General features: G+C 39.1%; 1 protein-coding gene across 1 annotated transcript in view; it reads left to right on the top strand.

Moving 5' to 3' along the window:
- The window catches only part of LOC133461915 (rho-associated protein kinase 2-like), a 50,356-nt gene that overhangs the window by 3,211 nt on the left and 28,036 nt on the right, over positions 1 to 19,109 (top strand). Inside the window, exons 3-15 of the mRNA XM_061742929.1 lie at positions 1,831 to 1,968; positions 2,102 to 2,362; positions 4,186 to 4,330; positions 4,427 to 4,565; positions 4,780 to 4,871; positions 5,932 to 6,091; positions 6,203 to 6,257; positions 12,694 to 12,782; positions 12,899 to 12,947; positions 13,300 to 13,435; positions 15,015 to 15,106; positions 15,511 to 15,757; positions 18,752 to 18,858. Of these exons, the coding sequence (XP_061598913.1) occupies positions 1,831 to 1,968; positions 2,102 to 2,362; positions 4,186 to 4,330; positions 4,427 to 4,565; positions 4,780 to 4,871; positions 5,932 to 6,091; positions 6,203 to 6,257; positions 12,694 to 12,782; positions 12,899 to 12,947; positions 13,300 to 13,435; positions 15,015 to 15,106; positions 15,511 to 15,757; positions 18,752 to 18,858 (1,710 nt within the window). The remainder of the gene's footprint in view (positions 1 to 1,830; positions 1,969 to 2,101; positions 2,363 to 4,185; positions 4,331 to 4,426; positions 4,566 to 4,779; positions 4,872 to 5,931; positions 6,092 to 6,202; positions 6,258 to 12,693; positions 12,783 to 12,898; positions 12,948 to 13,299; positions 13,436 to 15,014; positions 15,107 to 15,510; positions 15,758 to 18,751; positions 18,859 to 19,109) is intronic.

Consider the following 19,109-nt stretch of genomic DNA (forward strand, 5'->3'; position numbering starts at 1 on the left):
ATAACTAATGTGCTACAGTTGGCTTGAAAGGAAGTTATTGTTTCTGTCCTGAAACACAGTTTTTTGGGACTGAAATAATTGTATTCTATATATACAGTAAGCTTTTAAGAGATGCACAGGACAGCAGTAAAGCAGTGGGCATAATGTAAAATTGGAGGTATGTCTGGTTATAATAAGCATGCACAATTGTTTGGATCAGATATTGATTCTGATATTGACTAAATATGTGGAATATGTTTGTAGCGAGCCATTCGCCGAGCCATTCGCTTTAAACTTGTTTCTGACGTATACATGGATGTTGTTTCTATGTAGGTTGAGTTTCAGCTGCTTTATTTTAGTCAATTAAGTTTGATTCTAAATTTGATTTAATCTGGAATTTGAATTATGGTGTGCAGTTATTTTTGTCGCAATTTTGCGCATGTGCATTCAGAAAATTATCACATAACAGCTGGGTCATCTGAATTTTCATCTGAGTCGAGTGTTATTTATTGTGTAAATAAAGCTTGTGTATTTATCGATTTGTGTGTGTAGGAGGCTTTTTGAATTCGTAATTATCGTTTTCTTTGTAACTTCCAGCAAGTCACGCACGCACAAATCAAGTAGTACCCACAAACAAATGTTTTAAGTCGATTTTCTCTCCATAATTGGCGGATAGAAAATCCTCACTGCCCGAGACAAAACAAGTGTGAAACAAACACCAAGTTGCTGTTGAGTCAATGCCAGAAGTTCTCTCCTCTTTTTGGCTGTGTCACCCTTCGCTACTCACGACGATCTTTCGTTGAGTGCGACGTGTATCGTACGTACAAAGAACCAAAAGCCAGCAGAACAAAGTCGGCCTCCTGACCTCCATTGTTGTTCTTTTTGTAGTTTCACTTTTGTTGCAGTCACACTAGTATGACCACGCGCTAGGCCCTTGGTCTGAACCCCACATGCTCACTGGCGGTCGGACTTGCAGTGGAACTGCTCACCTGAATTAGCTGGATCATTCTAACCCAGGGGTCGGCAACCGTCTGCAAGAGCCGCATGCGGCTCTTTAGTGCAACCCTAGTGGCTCCTGGAGCTTTTTCAAAAATGCTTGACCTTTTTTTCTTCTTTTTTTTTCTTTTTCTTCTTTTCCCTTTTTTTCTTCTTTCTTTTTTTCCTTCCCTTTTTAATCTCAGCATTTCGACTTTTTTCTCGAAATTTTGACTTTTTCTCAACATTTCAACTTTTTTCTCGACATTTCGACTTTTTTCTCGAGATTGTACCTCAACATTAATCTCGACATTTCGCCTTTTTTAAAAAAATTTTGACTCTTTTCTCAACATTTCGACTTTTTTCACGAAATTTTGACTTTTTTCTCGACATTTCGACTTTTTTCTCAAAGTGCATAATGAAAAAAAAAATCTTCCCCCAGTTATAACTAATTTAGATACATGCAGCATGTGTTGCCTTCATTCTAAGGCTTATACAAGACTTTTCATTTTTTGCGGCTCCAGAAATAGTTTTTTGTGTTTTTGGTCCAATATGGCTCTTTCAACATTTTGGGTTGCCGACCCCTGTTCTAACCCAACCCGACCGATCCGCTCTGTGGAGACGTGGTTTAATGGGACTCTGCATTTCAGACTTATGATGATGATAACAGTAATAATTACATCAACATAACAATAATAATTCATCCTTATCAGGTTACTGCCACTAGGTTTCTTCACAAACAGATTTTGCTAAGTTGTATAATGAAATAGTTTTTTGCTTAACTACTTTAATGCATTCGAACTAGTGTGACAGAAGTTCCTGAGTGTGGAGTATCTCCATATTATTCTTATTCCTCTGGTCTCCGTTGTCACTCAGGTCAGACATAAAGCATCAAAGAAGGTCTACGCCATGAAGCTGCTAAGCAAGTTTGAGATGATCAAGCGCTCCGACTCTGCGTTCTTCTGGGAAGAGAGAGGCATCATGGCGTTTACCAACAGTCCCTGGGTTGTGCAGGTACACACCAATCACCTCCATCCACCAGAAAAGATGTTTCTTGTGTGAACATTGTGTTGTTGGAGGTAAATGTTCATTTAATACTGGTTTCTATCATCTAAAAATCAAATGAAAACATTGTTTGTGTATTTAGTTGTGCTGTGCGTTCCAAGACGAGCACTACCTCTACATGGTGATGGAGTACATGCCAGGAGGAGATCTGGTCAACCTCACCAGCACCTACGACGTGCCGGAGAAATGGGCCAAGTTCTACACGGCCGAGGTTGTGATGGCGCTAGACGCCATCCACTCCATGGGCTTCATCCACCGCGACGTCAAGCCAGACAACATGCTGCTGGACGGACAAGGACACCTGAAGCTGGCCGACTTCGGCACGTGCATGAGGATGGACGCCGTAAGTCTCTGAGGAACCACCAGGCTTCTGTAAAGTTATAACTGTTTCTTTTTTCATTATTTTTTAAGTTATCTACGTATTTAAATCAGTTTGCTAATTTACCAGGATACAAATGCAAGAAAATTTGCACTAAAAATATTACAAAGATAAACAAATAGTTTATTTTCTTCATCTACAGCAACATCAGTTTCATTTTTGTTTTGTACACTTTTGAGCTGAATTCTTTGAGATTTCATGGACGTGAACGGAATGAGAGGATAAAAGAAGAAGAATCATTGCCCAGTCGTTTTTAGTAAAAGCCAAAACATGCAAAGATGATAAAAGTTTCACAAATACTTACAGTAACTGCAAGTGCTTGGACTTGTCAAACCTTTCTTTTTATGCAAACAGCAGCCCAAGGACTCTGCTGATACAATGGAAAACAATCAATACTCAGAAAGCTTTTTAGCCATAGCAAAGGGCTTTAATGTGTATTTAAGTTAACTGGAAATGTCGACAAGCTTAGAGAAGCAATCTCGGAAGTGAATGTAAGATTAATGGAAAGGCAAACCTGTTTGAAGGAATCTTACACATGAACATCTGAACAAACCTGATGTTGTGTGGAAACAAATGCATTAGACTGATGAATGGTAGATTTTAGACATATAGTGCCTTCCAGCTGTAAATGGGGAGTGGACGGACCTTGCTTGGTGCTTGTGTTGCATCCTTTTGGAAAGAATCTACTGCTGCAGGGAAGAAACGCCTAGCACAGGGGTCGGCAACCCAAAATGTTGAAAGAGCCATATTGGACCAAAAACACAAAAAACAAATATGTCTGGAGCCGCAAAAAATGAAAAGTCTTGTATAAGCCTTAGAAACACATGCTGCATGTATCTATATTAGCTATAACTGGGGGAAGATTTTTTCTTTCATTATGTACTTCGAGAAAAAAGTCAAAATGTCGAGAAAAAAGTCGAAATGTTGGAAAAAAAAGTCGAAATGTTGAGAAAAAAGTCGAAAAGTTGAGATTAATGTTGAAGTACAATCTCGATAAAAAAGTCGAAATGTTGAGAAAAGTCAAAATGTTGAGAAAAAAGTTGAAATGTCGATAAAAAAGTCGAAATGTCGAGATAAATGTTGAAGTACAATCTCGATAAAAAAGTCGAAATGTTGAGAAAAAAGTCAAAATGTTGAGAAAATAGTCAAAATGCCGAGAAAAAAGTCAAAATGTCGAGATTAAAAAGGACAGGGAAAAAGGAAGAAAAAAAGAGAAAAAAAGGAAAAAAAGAAGAAAAAAGAAAAAAAGGAAAAAAGAGAAAAAAGAAAAAAGAGAAAAAAAGAAGAAAAAAAAAGGTCAAACATTTTTGAAAAAGCTCCAGGGAGCCACTAGGGCGGCGCTAAAGAGCCGCATGCGGCTCTGGAGCCACGGGTTGCCGACCCCTGGCCTAGCAGAAGAGAAGACCATGCTTTCTAGCACAGGATAATATTCCTAAACACAACTCAGAATCCACAATGGACAACCTGAGAAGACTGAATAAAGATTACTGAAAATATCTGGACCTCAAACGAGGTTGTTCATCTCACAGACCAGAAAACATGTGCAGGAGGAAGGAAAGGAACTGACTCTCAGCTGCTAAAGTGTTTACAGACCATGCTGCGTGTCAGAGAGGCTGTCACGAAAATGATCAACTTTTAACCTCTATGATAACTTCCCATTTTGAAGCTTACGGTGATGTTGCAGTAGTGAAAACCCAACAAACTTAGCTTATCATAAATGACATGCCAGATATTTCTCGGAGCACTTCCACAGCTCGTACTAACGACGTGTCTCGGCTCTGTTGCAGACTGGCATGGTGCACTGCGACACGGCCGTCGGCACCCCAGACTACATCTCCCCCGAGGTGCTGAAGTCTCAGGGAGGAGACGGTTATTACGGGAGGGAGTGCGACTGGTGGTCCGTAGGGGTCTTCATTTTTGAGATGCTTGTCGGTCAGTGAAAGCTGAGCTGGATTTCTGCAGAACACATGTGGAGAGATTGCTATTTGTGAATGTGAAATTTGATTAGTTTCATTATCTGACTGTCAGGTGACACTCCGTTTTACGCCGACTCTCTGGTGGGAACCTACAGTAAGATCATGGACCACAAAAACTCCCTGAATTTCCCCGATGATGTGGAGATCTCCAAGGATGCCAAGGATATCATCTGTGCCTTCCTGACTGACAGGTACTAGCTGCAAGAAAGACGAAGCAGACAAGAGGAGGAATGTGTTCTTTCACTGCATATCTATCAGTCAGGACTGAAACAAGCAGCCTTATCAATCTTTGATGTTTCCATTCATCAGAAAGGGGCAAAAAGACAAATAAATGCAGACAGTCCCATGAAAGCGTCTGGATTTATGTTCCCTGTTATTTCATGTTGGTGTTCTGTGTGTTTTGAGGGAGGTGCGGTTGGGCAGAAACGGCGTGGAGGAAATCAAGCGACATCCTTTCTTCAAAAATGACCAGTGGACTTTCGACACCATCAGAGGCAGTTAGTATCACGGGTTTGGTTCCGGGTCACGTTATTCTCTCTGCAGACGTGTTTTAGAGGCCGTCTGGTCAGGGCTGCAGTCTGAGAGGGTTGGAGCCATAGACATATATACGTAGACGCCCCATGGAGCTGCTGCGATACGTCAACGTCGCCGCCATATTGGATGTGGCAAGACTGCGCTGTAAACTAATACAAGTGAATGGACTTATTTTCATAAAGCGCCTCTTCTACAAAGAAATGTACGTTTTACGTCTCATTTATTCATTCAAACACGCACTAATATACTTGGGAAACAGTTAGGCACCAAATATAATATATTTAATTTTCTCAGACGGCAAAAATAAGAACTGTATTGATCCCACATAGGAGTAATTCATGTTATATCACTATAGAGAACAAGGTAGTGCCGAAAAGCAATATGTATCCCCCCTCAAGAAAAATAGAGAAACATATTTTCTCATCAACAAAGCATATTTTACATAACATATTTAAAATTTTTCAATGAACAAAATAACATATTTGAACCATTTTTCAGAATTTTTCAGTTATTTTATTGTCTGAAAATGGTTCAAATGTTATTTTATTGTCTGAAAAATTGTTTAAATATGTTATTTTGTTATTTGAAAATTAGTTTTATTATATTATATATTATAATATAATAATAATATATTATATTTGGTGCCTAACTGTTTCCCCAAGTATATTAGTGCGTGTGTGAATGAATAAATGAGACGTAAAACGTACATTTCTTTGTAGAAAGGCGCTTTATGAAAATAAGTCCATTCACTTGTATTAGTTTAAAGCGCAGTCTTGCCACATCCAATATGGCGGCGACGTTGACGTATCGCAGCAGCGGGCAAAACCACTCGATGCGGCGTCTACGTATATATGTCTATGGTTGGAGCGTAGGGCAGTCATGAGTTGTGGGCGCCGCCATGCGCATCCAAAACAAACAAAATCAAGAAGGAAATGTCCTTTTTTATATTTGACTGTGTTTGCGCAGCCACCTTCACCAGCAGTTCACACTCTCCTCTGCTCCTCTCCTCGGTTCTCTCATCAGCGGTCGCTCCGGTGGTTCCAGAGCTGAGCAGCGACATCGACACCAGTAACTTTGACGAGATAGAAGACGACAAAGGCGACGTAGAGACATTCCCCACACCGAAGGCCTTTGTTGGAAATCAGTTACCATTTGTTGGCTTCACTTACTTCAAAGAAAACCAGTAAATCCTTCATTTCTGCCGTCCCTGAAGATTTTATGGAACTGTCTGGATTCATGTTTTTCTCTCTTTTTTTTTTTAACCGTATGTTTTGTTCTTTTTTTCCTTCTTCAGATTACTATGTGCCCCCAACAATTCGTCTGTGGCTCATGAGAATTCAAAAGGAGAGGTAAATGCTTCCACACACAGGAACTAACCTCTAACCTGAACTTTTCAGCAGCTGAGCCAGACAGGTGTTCATCAGAACGTCACCGATCTGTGACCTTTCAGTCCGTCCAGCTTTACGCTGTAAGACGTGGGATTATGGTGGAAATCACCCTGGAGGGGATTTCCTTCTCCATCCCATGGTTTATTTGTATTTTGTCAGAATTTCAATGTTCTTAGCACCACAGAGGCACCTAAGCAGCTTGCAGTGTGAGTGGCTGAGCTGGCCACTAATCTGGGGGAGATTTCCACGGCCGGGGACCCGTGTAGGAGGAGAGAGCAAAGGTTTTATTTATAGAGGACAATACGTGTTCACACACTTAAACTTCTTTGTGAATTTGAGTTCAGCTAAAATTGGAAATATGGAAGTTCTAAACGAGCTTTTCGTGTTTATTAGATAACCAGAAGGAAAGGTTTGTTAAAGTTCATTTCATTAGAGTTCATTTGAAGTATATAAAAGTGTGTGCATGCGTGCGTACAAAAATTGTACTCAAGTAAAAGTACTGTTACTTCAGAATAATATGACTCAAGTAGAAGTAAAAAGTAGTCATCAAAATAATTACTTGAGTAAAAGTAAAAAACTACTCAAGTATTGAGTAACTGTTGAGTAACGTCTGATTTATTTTTTTAACACAACCATTCAAACAGACAAAAGTACAAAATAATCATCTTCAGGCAAATTAAATAAATAAAATAATAAAATAAATTTAAATTAATAAAAAAATAAAAAAAATGCTTAAATTAAAATAATCTTAAAGTAAATTCAAGTACTTTAATAAATAATAAAATAACAGAATAAAAAAATAAATTAAGCACAAGTAGCCCAAAATTTCAAGCCTTTGTACTTTTCTTTTTTAACCAGGCAGAACTAGAACAAGCCCATGAACTCATATAAACTCTGTGTGTGTTTGAGTCTGTGTATATGTGACAAAACATGCAAAAACAAACATTTTTTCCAAAGAATCAACCAGTGAGATTGACGTGGAGGGGATAAAAGAAAAGTAACGAGCTCAATGTAGCCTAATGTAGCAGAGTAAGAGTAACAGTTTCTTCTTCACAAATCTACTCAAGTAAAAGTAAAAAGTATAGTGATTCAAAACTACTCCTAAAAGTACAAAATTTCCCAAAACTTACTCAAGTAAATGTAACTTGTTACTACCCACCTCTGGTACTGTGTGTATGTAAAGTTGAAACCAGACGTTTACACACACTGTGCAAAAAGCACACAACATTTTTGGCTCATTATCTGAAGTTAGATCAGATTAAACCCTTCTTGTTTCAGGTCAGTCAGGTTTACCAAAATTATTTCATTTTGTTAAAATGCCACAATAATGACAGAGAACGTTTTTTGGAGAATTTTGTTAATTTGTAAATTTTGTCGACCAGCCCTCTTTTCTCTCGCTTAATTATATCTAATTTTAGTTTTGTTTCGGTCCATTTGGTATGTATGCATTAAAAAGAAGATGTGCCATGCAGGGTGGACGGTCCCAGCAGCCTCAGCTTTCCCTGTAGCTGAATGGTTTTTTTTTTTGGGGGGGTCAGGGGATGTCAGGTCAAGTCAGCTCAAGGGTTAAAAACCCGATTTTCCCCCAATCCACAAGAGTAAATAAAACTAATCTAAAACTAGTGATATATACAGTTATAATAATAATGGTAGGCACCATTAAATAAAAACAACAATACAGTTGTCTTTCTGGAAAAGTGTATAATGTTCTTTGATTTCTAGCTCATGAAAATAGTTTTCTTGGCGATAGTTGGGGCTATGAGGAGTTTATTCTTAGTTGTGTCCAGATTGAATTCTGATAAATCTCCTACGAGGCAAAGTGAGGGGGGAGATAAGAAATTACATAATATTTCAGTGTCTTCCTCCCAAAAATGTTTAATGGGTGTGCAGTTCCTGTTATATATGTGTCAGGAGTGTTTTTTGAACATTATGGACAGATCTCTGACGCACATCCCATTTTAGAGATTTTTGTCTGGTGTAATAAGTTCTGTGGAGAGTTTTGTACTGGATGCTTTGCAGTTTGGGCATTTTTATTCATGAAATAAATATTTTTACAGATTTATGACCAGAGTTCAACATCAGGAGCACGAGAAACATCACTTTCCCATTTTATTGACAGGAGAGAGATGATTCTTATCTGAACAAACGATTACTTTGTATATTTTGGAGAGGATTTTCTGTGTTGAAGAGAGATTTATTAGATCTGTTGCTGAAGGCAGAAAGCTTAGATTTGCCAATCTAATGAAGATTTTAGCTTCAATCATTGAAATTCAGTTGTAGATATTCCAGAAACTGATTGCTCCTGATGCCGTACTCCTGGACCAGATGGGAAAATGGTGCCAGAAACATTGGAGTGAAAGATGACTCTAAGTTGAGTGATACCATTCTCAGCCCTTGTAGGAAAGTTGATTGGTTTTATGTTGCTTATGAAGTTGTGATTATTCCAGATTGGGGTGCAATTAGAAACCGCAAAAGCTGATTTGGATTTGGTTTTTGTAAAGTAGCTTTAATCCTTGGTGCTTTATTCTTCCAGTAGAACTTGGTAATAATTGAATGTTGAGATTTAAACCAGGCAGCGTTGAGATCATTGAGAATAATAGTTTATTTCAGGGAGAATTGTCATTTTAATTATTGCTATTCTACCCTGGATAGACGGAGAAGAGTTTACAGAGCGCAGAACATCACCACCGACTGTTTTTAATAGGGGGGTAAAGCCGAGTCCAATCAGCTCTGATAGTCTGGAGGAAACTTTAACGGCTAAATGGCTGATGTGATTTGTGCATAGAGGGATGGCTGCTGTGTGGGCCGCCTCATGCCATTTACTTTTGTGTAATTTATTTAGTAATCATCGATTTTAAAGCACAAATTAATGAGTTTTACTACCTGGCAGCGCCGGTTTTAAACAACTCTCTCTTCAGTCAGGGCAGCCTAGCGAGGATAAGCAGTGTGGGAAATTTGGCAGCACGTATTTTGTCCCCTGAGCGCGTCGTTTAATCCACTGTTTTGAGGTTTTCACTAATGATATTTCTCCAACCTCGTCATCGTCTTGGATTTTCTCAGGCTGGAAGGGAATTGTGTTTTCATGGGACTGGCACCTGCTGCTCCGGTGACGTTTTAATCCCACATATCTGGTTTATTACCGGCTTGCTGGCTCCATGAGCAGCTACTGTATAACAACCTGTCGGGTGAACGGTGGCAAAGACACTGGACTGAGTTAGTTTTGTGTTTTTGTTTTTGTTGGTGGAGAGTTCAGAGTTAAATTCTGGATTCTTGAGAACTTTCATATTTTGAACTTGGGCATTTTTCTGTTTTTCTTTGCTTTGTGAAACTGCTGAGTTGTGGGGTTGAGAATGAATGAATGAATGAATGGACTTTGTTTGGTTTGTTCAGCGTTCAGGGGGAGATTGTAACTTTCTTGAGTTGCATCTTTAGTCGACAATTTGATAATAAGCAGAGATGAAAGATGAAAAAAAGTTTAATTTTCATGTGTCAGGAGAGACACCTGACTGGAACCTGAATGTAACACGTCACAGCCTTCTGTTCACTGGTCCCTTAGTTTTTGTTGTCTGCGTTATAAACTCAAAACTACAGAATAACTACTGATGTCGAACCACATTTTATAATTTATCTACCTTCTGAAGCTACTTCCACAATAAATGTAATCTATTTACCACTGATGTTTAAAACAGCATCCGCTGTGCTGAAACTTAAATACGCTGGTGTCGAAAGACTAGAGTAGTTCAGGGGTCGACGTTGAAGACAAGGTACTAGTTTTGGTATTTATATCCAAAAGTTTAAACAATACGCACCTAACATCAAATGTCATGGAAATGCCAGATAAAATCTTTTGAGTGATTTTAAAACTTTTTTAGGACAATTTTAGACTTTTTTATTTATTTTTTTTAACATGTTTCTTTATTGGGCAGTCGATGTAATGCATATTACACAATAAACTTTTTTTTTTTTTTAAAGGATTCAACAGATTACCCCGTTTTATATTTTACCACACACAAAAAAAAAAACAAGTATAATAAATAAGGACACAAAACTTAACATAACAAACACCCCAAAACACACACGCAAAATACGTAATTATAAACAGGTCCCAAAGTAAGTACCAATTACCAATCAAACTCTGACTGAAGACAATAATAATAGGAAAAATAAAGTAATAAAATAAAATACAGGACACACAAAACAACAACAAAAAATAAATAAATAAAATGAAATAAGATGAATAAATAAAAATTAAAATAAACAGACATAAGAGGAACCCTAAAAAAATAGACATGGTTAGCAATATCATACTTCCCTATAATTGAATTAAATTAAATTAATCTTCCAAGGATGCCAAAGAATTAACAAAAGAAAGAATAGGTTCCCAAATATAAGAAAACTTATCAGAGCAACCCCTGCTTTCTTTTTTAATGTAAAGTATCAGAACCCTGTTTTTAAAATCAAAACTTTAACATAGTTTATAAACTGTAATTTCCCTGTCTCTAGTTTAGTCTGATTTTGTGGTGACAGTCAGCTTTCTGGACTGTTTGGCATCTTTCAGCTTTATTTTACACTCTCAGGTTACACGGCTCACACGTGACGCTCTCATCGGTGACTCCCGGGTATAAACCTGCTGTTGGCCACCTGTCTAACCTTAAACAGTAGACGCAACACCTGCAACAGCTGACGCACAAAGTGCAGCGTTCATTTGGGTGTTGGGTGGTGTTCCTGTACGTCGTCATAAAACAGTGGCTGTGTGGAAGAGCCATGAGGACGAGTCTAGTACCGGCTCAACTCATCACTTCATTAGAAGCTGCTTCTGAGTAGGGCTGGGTAGGCTTCCAATGTCAAGAATCGATTCCGATTCTTAAGATTCAGAATCGATTATCAAGATTGGATTCGATCTGATTCGATTCCGATATTGATTTGGGTTAGTGTTATTAAAACTGTTTTTTTCAGCTGTTGCATGAACTATATGACTGTAGTTATGCAAAATATTACTACTAGTATTATATTGAGATTAAACAGCAAGTATTGGCATCTAATGATGCTGTAAGGACCAATCAGCTCCCAGAATGCTGATAGAACTGCTTTCAGAAACATCATGTGGGTCAGAATTACCAAACAGATCCAGGGAGGAAACAGAGACGGATGAAATCGGTTTTATTTTTTCCCACATTCCATTTTTATTTGTTTCCATTTTCGGTCTATTTTGGTTTTTAATTTTTGAGAATTTGGTTTTTAGCATTTTTTGCAAATGTAACCCAAAGACGGTATATAAATTAATGAAATATAGACAATTTATGCAATTACAACCTAACACTTTAATGTTTTCATACCTTTAAACATATTTAAAGGCAAAAACATGGCACCAGTTATTCTCGTGTTTAACAAAACATTCCTTTTTTGGGGATAAACAAAGAAATAACCAAAAGTTGTAATGTAATGATGAAAAAAAAAAAACATAAATAAATAAAAGTGAAAAAAAAATAAATTAAAAAAAAAAATCGATCTTTAGACATTTGAATCGATTTTTAGGAATTAATATGAGAATCGATTTAGAATTGGGAAATCGAATTTTTTCAACACAGGCCTACGTCTGAGTAGATCCCTGCAGCTGATCGCTCATCTCTTACACTCCGAAACTGTGTGTGACCCCCTCAGACCTGTGTTCATACTAACAATCAGAAACCCCCCTTAAAAACCAGGTTCTGGTTTGATTGGATCTCCCCCGCATCACTGCTTTAATAGTGAAACTGTTTTCAACGCTCCTCCAGCTACATTGACAGAGCAAAGCAACACACCTAGAGTTTCAGCTAACCCCTTCAAATGTCAGCCATGACGCATGAAACACAGTTCCAAACTCAGTCTCGTACTGTAGAAAATGTCTCTGTCAAGTTGGTGAATCAGATCTAGTTTTATGTCCCTATTCCACACATCCGTATCTTGGTAGGACTCATTATCTTTCTGGATTTTAGCCGCCAAAGAGAGAGCAGCTGATAACCACGGCATTTCCAGTTGAACCGTTTTCAGAACATTTTGAGTCCATCTAATTTTTTCTCATATTTTTACAATTTTAGCGTCATAAAAGTGAGTGCAGATGATTATATAGGGACACGCGTGGAGAGAGCATGTCCTGCTGCTCCCAGGGAGCAGTAACTGTATGCCCTTATTAAAGTTTTTACACTATATTGCATCATCTGTGTAAACTCCTGCGGGTTCACTTGAGCTCACACCGGCGCACTGACGTCGGCCTCAGCTGATGAAAGCACCTCCGAATTCTCTGGAAATGCTTGTTTTGCATTTTTTCCTTTGTCCCCTCTTAGGGTCTGTCTTTGATTAGCTTTTCTTTTTTTAACTCGGACCATGTCTGATTGGTTACCGTTCTGTGTTACTTCAGTCGGCAGCCCTTCAGAAGAAACTCCGCCACCTAGAGGTGAAGCTGAACAACGACAAGCAGGCCAAAGACGACCTGGAGCTCAAATACAGGTACAAGATTCAGGAAACGCGTCCGGGGCGACGATCCAGCCCGTTGCCATGGACATGCAATATGCTTTTTACACTTTTATTAATGTTTATTCACCTTTGTCTTTCTCCCCCTGTAGAACCGCTACCGGCCGCCTAGAAAAAATAACCAAAGAGCTGGAGGAAGAGGTAGGTTAATCCTTCACAGTCAGCAGATTCTGTTTCAGATTCTTTGAATTCTTGTTGCTCTCGTCCTGCTCGTAATACTCGCTGGTGTAATAACCCAGCGTTCCCGCTACAATGTCATCATTCCCCCACCAACTCTTCTAAACATTCCTGGAAACGGTAATTGAGTCAGAATATTTATTCTCCGGATCCACATTCAGCAGTCATGTTTACTGAGGTCCAGCTGGAACGCCTCCCTGGATATTAACAAGTACTTTAAGTGACCGTAGCGGTCGGATAAGCGTTATTACCCAGAGCTGTTTTGTGGCGCTTTTTAAGAAACGTTGATGAAAGTCCTTCCTGACTGGTTGTGAAGGTGAGCGGCAGGAAGAACCTGGAGTCGAGCCTCCGGCAGCTGGAGAGAGAGAAGGCCCTGCTGCAGCACAAGAGCCTGGAGAGCCACCGCAAGGCCGAGAACGAGGCCGACAGGAAGCGCTGCCTGGAGAACGAAGGTACCGCGCCGTCTCCGCCGAGTCTGACGCTGTTTTCACTAGGGCTGGGGATCGATTCAAATGTCAAGAATCAACTGTTTTTTGAGCTGTTGCATGAATTATATGACTGTAGTTCTGCAACATATTAATACTAGTATTATATTGAGATTCAACAGCAAGTATTGGCAGCTAATGATGCTGTAAGGACCAATCAGCTCCCAGAATGCTGATAGAACTGCTTTCAGAAACATCATGTGGGTCAGATTTACCAAACAGATCCAGGGAGGAAACAGAGATGGATGAAATCGGTTTTATTTTTTCCCACATTCCATTTTTATTTGTTCCATTTTCGGTCTATTTTGGTTTTTAATTTTTGAGAATTTGGTTTTTAGCATTTTTTGCAAATGTAACCCCAAAACAGTATATAAAGTAATGAAATATAGACAATTTATGCAATTATAACCTAACACTTTAATGTTTTCATACCTTTAAACATATTTAAAGGCAAAAACATGGCACCAGTTATTCTCGTGTCCAACAAAACATTCCTTTTTTGAGGATAAACAAAAAAATAACCAAGAGTTGTAATGTAATGATGAAAAAAAATAATACATAAATAAATAAAATAAAAAATAAAAAAATCGATCTTTAGACATATGAATCGATTTTTAGGAATTAATATGAGAATCGATTTAGAATTGGGAAATACATTTTTTCAACACAGGCCTAGTTTTCACTCTCGCTCTGGGCATGTGTGGTTCAGTAGGGTCAGTGTGAACACGGCGACCACAAACCCAGAGCAGCTGCACTGACACGTCTCTGCGGACGTTACCTCAGCACGGCTGTCAACAAACTCTTAAAACATGTAGGAGTCCTGTCACTCAGCTCTTTACTTCAGGCTGGTCGTCATGGAAACGTGACGTTCTGCAAAGACTGATATTGACCAATGATGGCACTGACTGACTGCTTTGATGTTTAACTGTTTTGGTTAAAGTGAAAGCGACACTTATGAGCACAAACCAAGCAAATTAAAAAACGATGCAGTGTAATCTAGCAAATCTGCGCCAACAAATGTTAGAGCGGCCCCTTAATGGAGTTCTGCTGACTTGTTCCTGATCAATTCCAGCTCATGAACTCGTAGTGCGAGTCTTTCATTTGCTTCTCGTCACAGTCAGCACGATGAGCGTTACGTTGAGACGTTATTAATTATTTCTCCTTTTCCCTTATTATTTATTCATATTATTTGTCCTTTTCAAACAGGAGCCGACTGCAACACATGTCTTGGCTCAGCTACGTAGCATGATTTACACAGCCAGATCAGATTTTTGAAGCTTACTTTCTGCGACTTACATCTGCTTAACTTTTGTTAAAATGCCAGGAATGGTGTGTGTAGACAATGATGAGACCCGGTTGTAAACACCTGGTGAAAGTTCACAACTCACAGCTCCACTCTGGTTGTTTAGATATCACATTTGTAAAATAAAAATGATTATATGTGATAAATAGTTTGGTTCCTTTCTACCCAGAGAAGGGAACAACACTCAGAATACATCCCTGTATTGTTAACTAATAGTTAAATGATCTGTTCTCCATTGTGTAGTCAACAGCCTTCGAGATCAGCTGGATGAGTTGAAGAGAAGAAACCAGAACTCACACATTTCCAACGAGAAGAACATTCATCTGCAGAAACAGGTCTGTTTGCTCCTCTTTATTCATGCTGACTCAGCTCTGAGCAGCTCATTAAAGACAGCTGTGCAGTTTCACATGTAAGAGTACAAGCTTGAATTAAATAATCTTCAAAGTGTATCAAACAAAACAAGTTTATTTTGATGTTTAATTCAATGCAGCAGTCAAGTTCAGTTTGATCTGTCAAACTCTTAAAACGATCGGAGTTTATTTAATAAAAGTCATCCTTTCTGCTGGAGATTGATGGCAAATAATACCATGACTTCAAAGTTTATATCTGGATGAGCTGTGCAAAATAAATGCCCTACGACATGTAATAGCGGAGAAAGTTGAGTTGGAATATTAGATCCAGAAGTAAAAGCTGCCAGAAAGCTGTAATGTCTTTTAAATGGAGACTGTTGCTCCGTCAGCTGGAGGAGGCCAACACATTGCTGCGTGCCGAGTCTGAAGCTGCGGTGAGGCTTCGCAAAGCCCAGACGGAGAACAGCAAGCAGCTGCAGCAGCTGGAGGCCAACGTGCGCGAGCTGCAGGACAAGTGCTGCCTGCTGGAACGCAGCAAGCTGAGTCTGGAGAAGGAGGGAATCAGCCTGCAGGCGGCGCTGGAGGCGGAGAGGAGGGAGCACAGCCAGGGATCAGAGACCATCAGCGACCTGATGGGTGGGTCTCACGCACACAGCACACATCACACATCACACATCACACATCACACATCACACATCACACATCATTTCTTCTTTTCAGAAAGGTCTAATACAGGGGTGTCAAACTCATTTTGCTTGGCGGGCTGGATTTGACCAATTTTTTTCTCGCGGGCCGCACGCTCAAAATAACAAAAACGGTGCAGAAAATGTTTTCTCTAATTCTTTTTTTTTTTTTTTACTATTTTTATCTAATCCAATATCAGTTTAGTTAATTTTAAAGGAAATATGAACTTTGTTTACACTCTAATTATGTAAAATATATTTCTTCAGGATCTTTTCTTGAAATTTCTCGTTTTTTTTCAAATTATGTAAGATACTTTTAATATCATTTTACAAAGATAAACAGAAACAAGTATGTTTTTTTAATATTTCGCTTTTTTATAGGAAATTTAATTAAAAGCAAAATCTTTCTTATTACAAGAGTGTTTCTTTGTGATTTAGAGATTTTTCCAGTACAATTAAGTGTATTTATTTTTAAAAATTGGTGCAGATATTTACGCCAGTGTGCCGAAAAAGTCAGCACTTCTTTTTTAACTGTTTTACTTTGTCACTATCCTCGTATTCAAAACCTAAATTCTCAGAATAAATATCTTCTATCATCTTTTTTAGCAGTGATATTTTTCCTGCGAAAATATATAATAGTAGTCAGTTAATAAAAATAAACGACCGTCTACAAAGAAATAAAATCGGCAAATGCATTCTAGAAAACTAAAAAAAATTCGAAAACTGCTCTATTTGTGGAATAACGATGGATTTGTAGAAGAAATATATTATCGGATATGCTGCGATTCATGGCAATTATTTATGCCTTCCTTTTTAGTAAATTAACATTTTGTTTTTTTGCGTTGGAAAATTCTCGCGGGCCGCATGAAAACCTCTCTCGGGCCGCACATTTGACACCCCTGGTCTAATACATATACAGATGTATTAATGATAGTTAAAATAAAACTTGAGAATAAAAAGATGCAAAAAAAAATCCCCAAACTCCTTTTAACAGATACATTGTAATCATCAGAATATGAACTGTTTCAATAAGCACTGGCGTTGACGGGATCTAATCATGTTTCTTAACTACGGGTATTTTAAAGAGTGCCTTCGTGGGTATTTAGCATCCAGGGTAAATATACCTCCATAAATGGGGCTAATTTGTGACACGGAGCAGAGTTTGTTTGAATATATCTGTACCTGATATTATACTATAGTCATATTTCTTACATCCGTTTCTCCCATCATGGGCCTGGGTTTTATCTGCTCTCGTGTTACTTCTTATGTGTTGAGTGTTTGGCGAGCGACCAGGAAGGAGTTTTTCTCTCAAAACTAAAGTTTTTCAACAGAATGTTAAAGGTCTTGCTGAAGGATCCACGATCGTCTGTTTATCGCTGTTTATAACTGATGTAATCACGTTTTCATGCCGATGAAGTCACCAGTTCAATAATATTTACAGGCTTCTCCCCTTGCTCATAATGTGTCTGATGGAGATGCTTAAGATTTGACGCTGCTCTGGAATCACAACGTTTACTACCAGGACCTCAACAGGAGTCTTTTGCATCTTGTCACAACTTGTTTGACAGTATTTGTCCTCTGCTGCTTATAACTCTTCCAATATGTGTGTGTGGTGTCTATTGGCTCACTGTCTTTGAACGTGCTCGGGTTGTTCCAAACTCCCACAACGTCCCACAACGTTTTTAAAAGATCCGGAGTGTGATGGAACAAAAAGGTCCGTCAAGACCCAGGACATAACTGGTGCTGACTGCAGGGCTTCAGAAACAAAAAGCGTCTTCAACGCCACGTCTCCTGCAACGCCACAACATCGCCCGTTTGGACTTTGCAAGGGAGCACCAGACATGGGACATTCAGAGGGGGAAGAAAGTTTTATTCTCTGATGAGAAAGAAGTAAACTTGATGGTCCGATGGTTTCCAACGAGATGTCGTCTACGCGGTGGGAGGGGGCGGAATGGAGCGACGGAGCTTCAGGTGGTGCAGGACGTCAGACAGCAGCTGCTATGTGGCGACCGTCATGACTGAGCGCCTCGTCTTTGCGGTGATGGCGGTTCTTCAACAGGACCGTGCTGCAGTTCCCAACGCACGCCTGACCCAGGAGATTAATGTCACTCTTCTGGACCATCCTGCCTGTTCCCCTGATCTAAATTCAACTGAGAACATTTGGGGATGGATGGCAAAGGAAGTGTACAAAACAGTTCCAGTCAGTGGACACGCTTTGGGATGCCATGCTCTTGACACAACCTTCCCACTAGCCTTCTGGTATGGAGCTAGAACAGTCTCATAATTCACAAATGCACACACCGTTTCACAAATGCACAGGACAAGTTTCACAAACTTGGGGTGCGCTCTTATGATTGGCTGGAACAAAGGAAGATATCTGATTGGTTGCAGATCTTTCTGTGTTAAAAAAAACTTATTTGTGGATCGAGTCACGTCAGAGGAGTCCCAAAAGTCACACGCAAATCCAGCGCAGCTCACAGACAAGAAAAAACGTTTGTAAATCAGGTTATATTTGTGTGTGCATCAAAAATACATTTGTGTATCTTGTCCTATGCACGTGTGTATTGTTCTGTGCATTTGTGAAACTTGTCCTGTGCATTTGTGAAACTTGTCCTGTGCATTTGTAAAACGGTGTGCGCATTTGCGAATTATGAGACTGTTCTAGCTCCATATTCTGGACACACTCACATCAACGTAGTGAAATGAATCGGGCTGCAAAACAGCCCATTTTGGTTCAATTACTTTTTTCTAAAAATTTCCTGCTCAAAATGTTGGTCTCTTACTGCCATTTCTTCTTTTTGCATTTTGAAGCTCTACTTGGAACCTTCTTGCAATTTCTTTACTGGTCTTAAGACTTTGATCAGGAGTGTATACAGTACACACACACACTTGAGCATCCCTTTCATCTGAAAGTCTCTGAGGCCTCTCGTATCTCAATGTTTTTCAGGACGTATATCTGGCCTGGAAGAGGAGCAGCGCCAGCAGAGACAGGCTCTGTCCAAAGCTGACACTGAAAAGAGACACCTTCAGGACAAACTCACCGACATGGAGAAGGTAATTCTGATAATCACATGAAGGCCGGCGTGTGATTTTAGCCTTACTGTCACATTTATATCTGTCTAACTTGTATTTTGTTGCAGGTTATATCTAAATATTAACAAGAAAAAGAAACGAAACATTTGTCTCGTTTCCATCTGCCGTTTTGATGTACAACACTGGAAAAATGAGTGCATTTTTCTTAGTTAACGTGACTGCTCACTGGAACTGTGATCACCGAACACATTTTGGGGTTTTTTAATTAACTG

This window comes from Cololabis saira, chromosome 16, assembly GCF_033807715.1.
Source record: "Cololabis saira isolate AMF1-May2022 chromosome 16, fColSai1.1, whole genome shotgun sequence".
Lineage (NCBI taxonomy): Eukaryota > Metazoa > Chordata > Actinopteri > Beloniformes > Belonidae > Cololabis > Cololabis saira.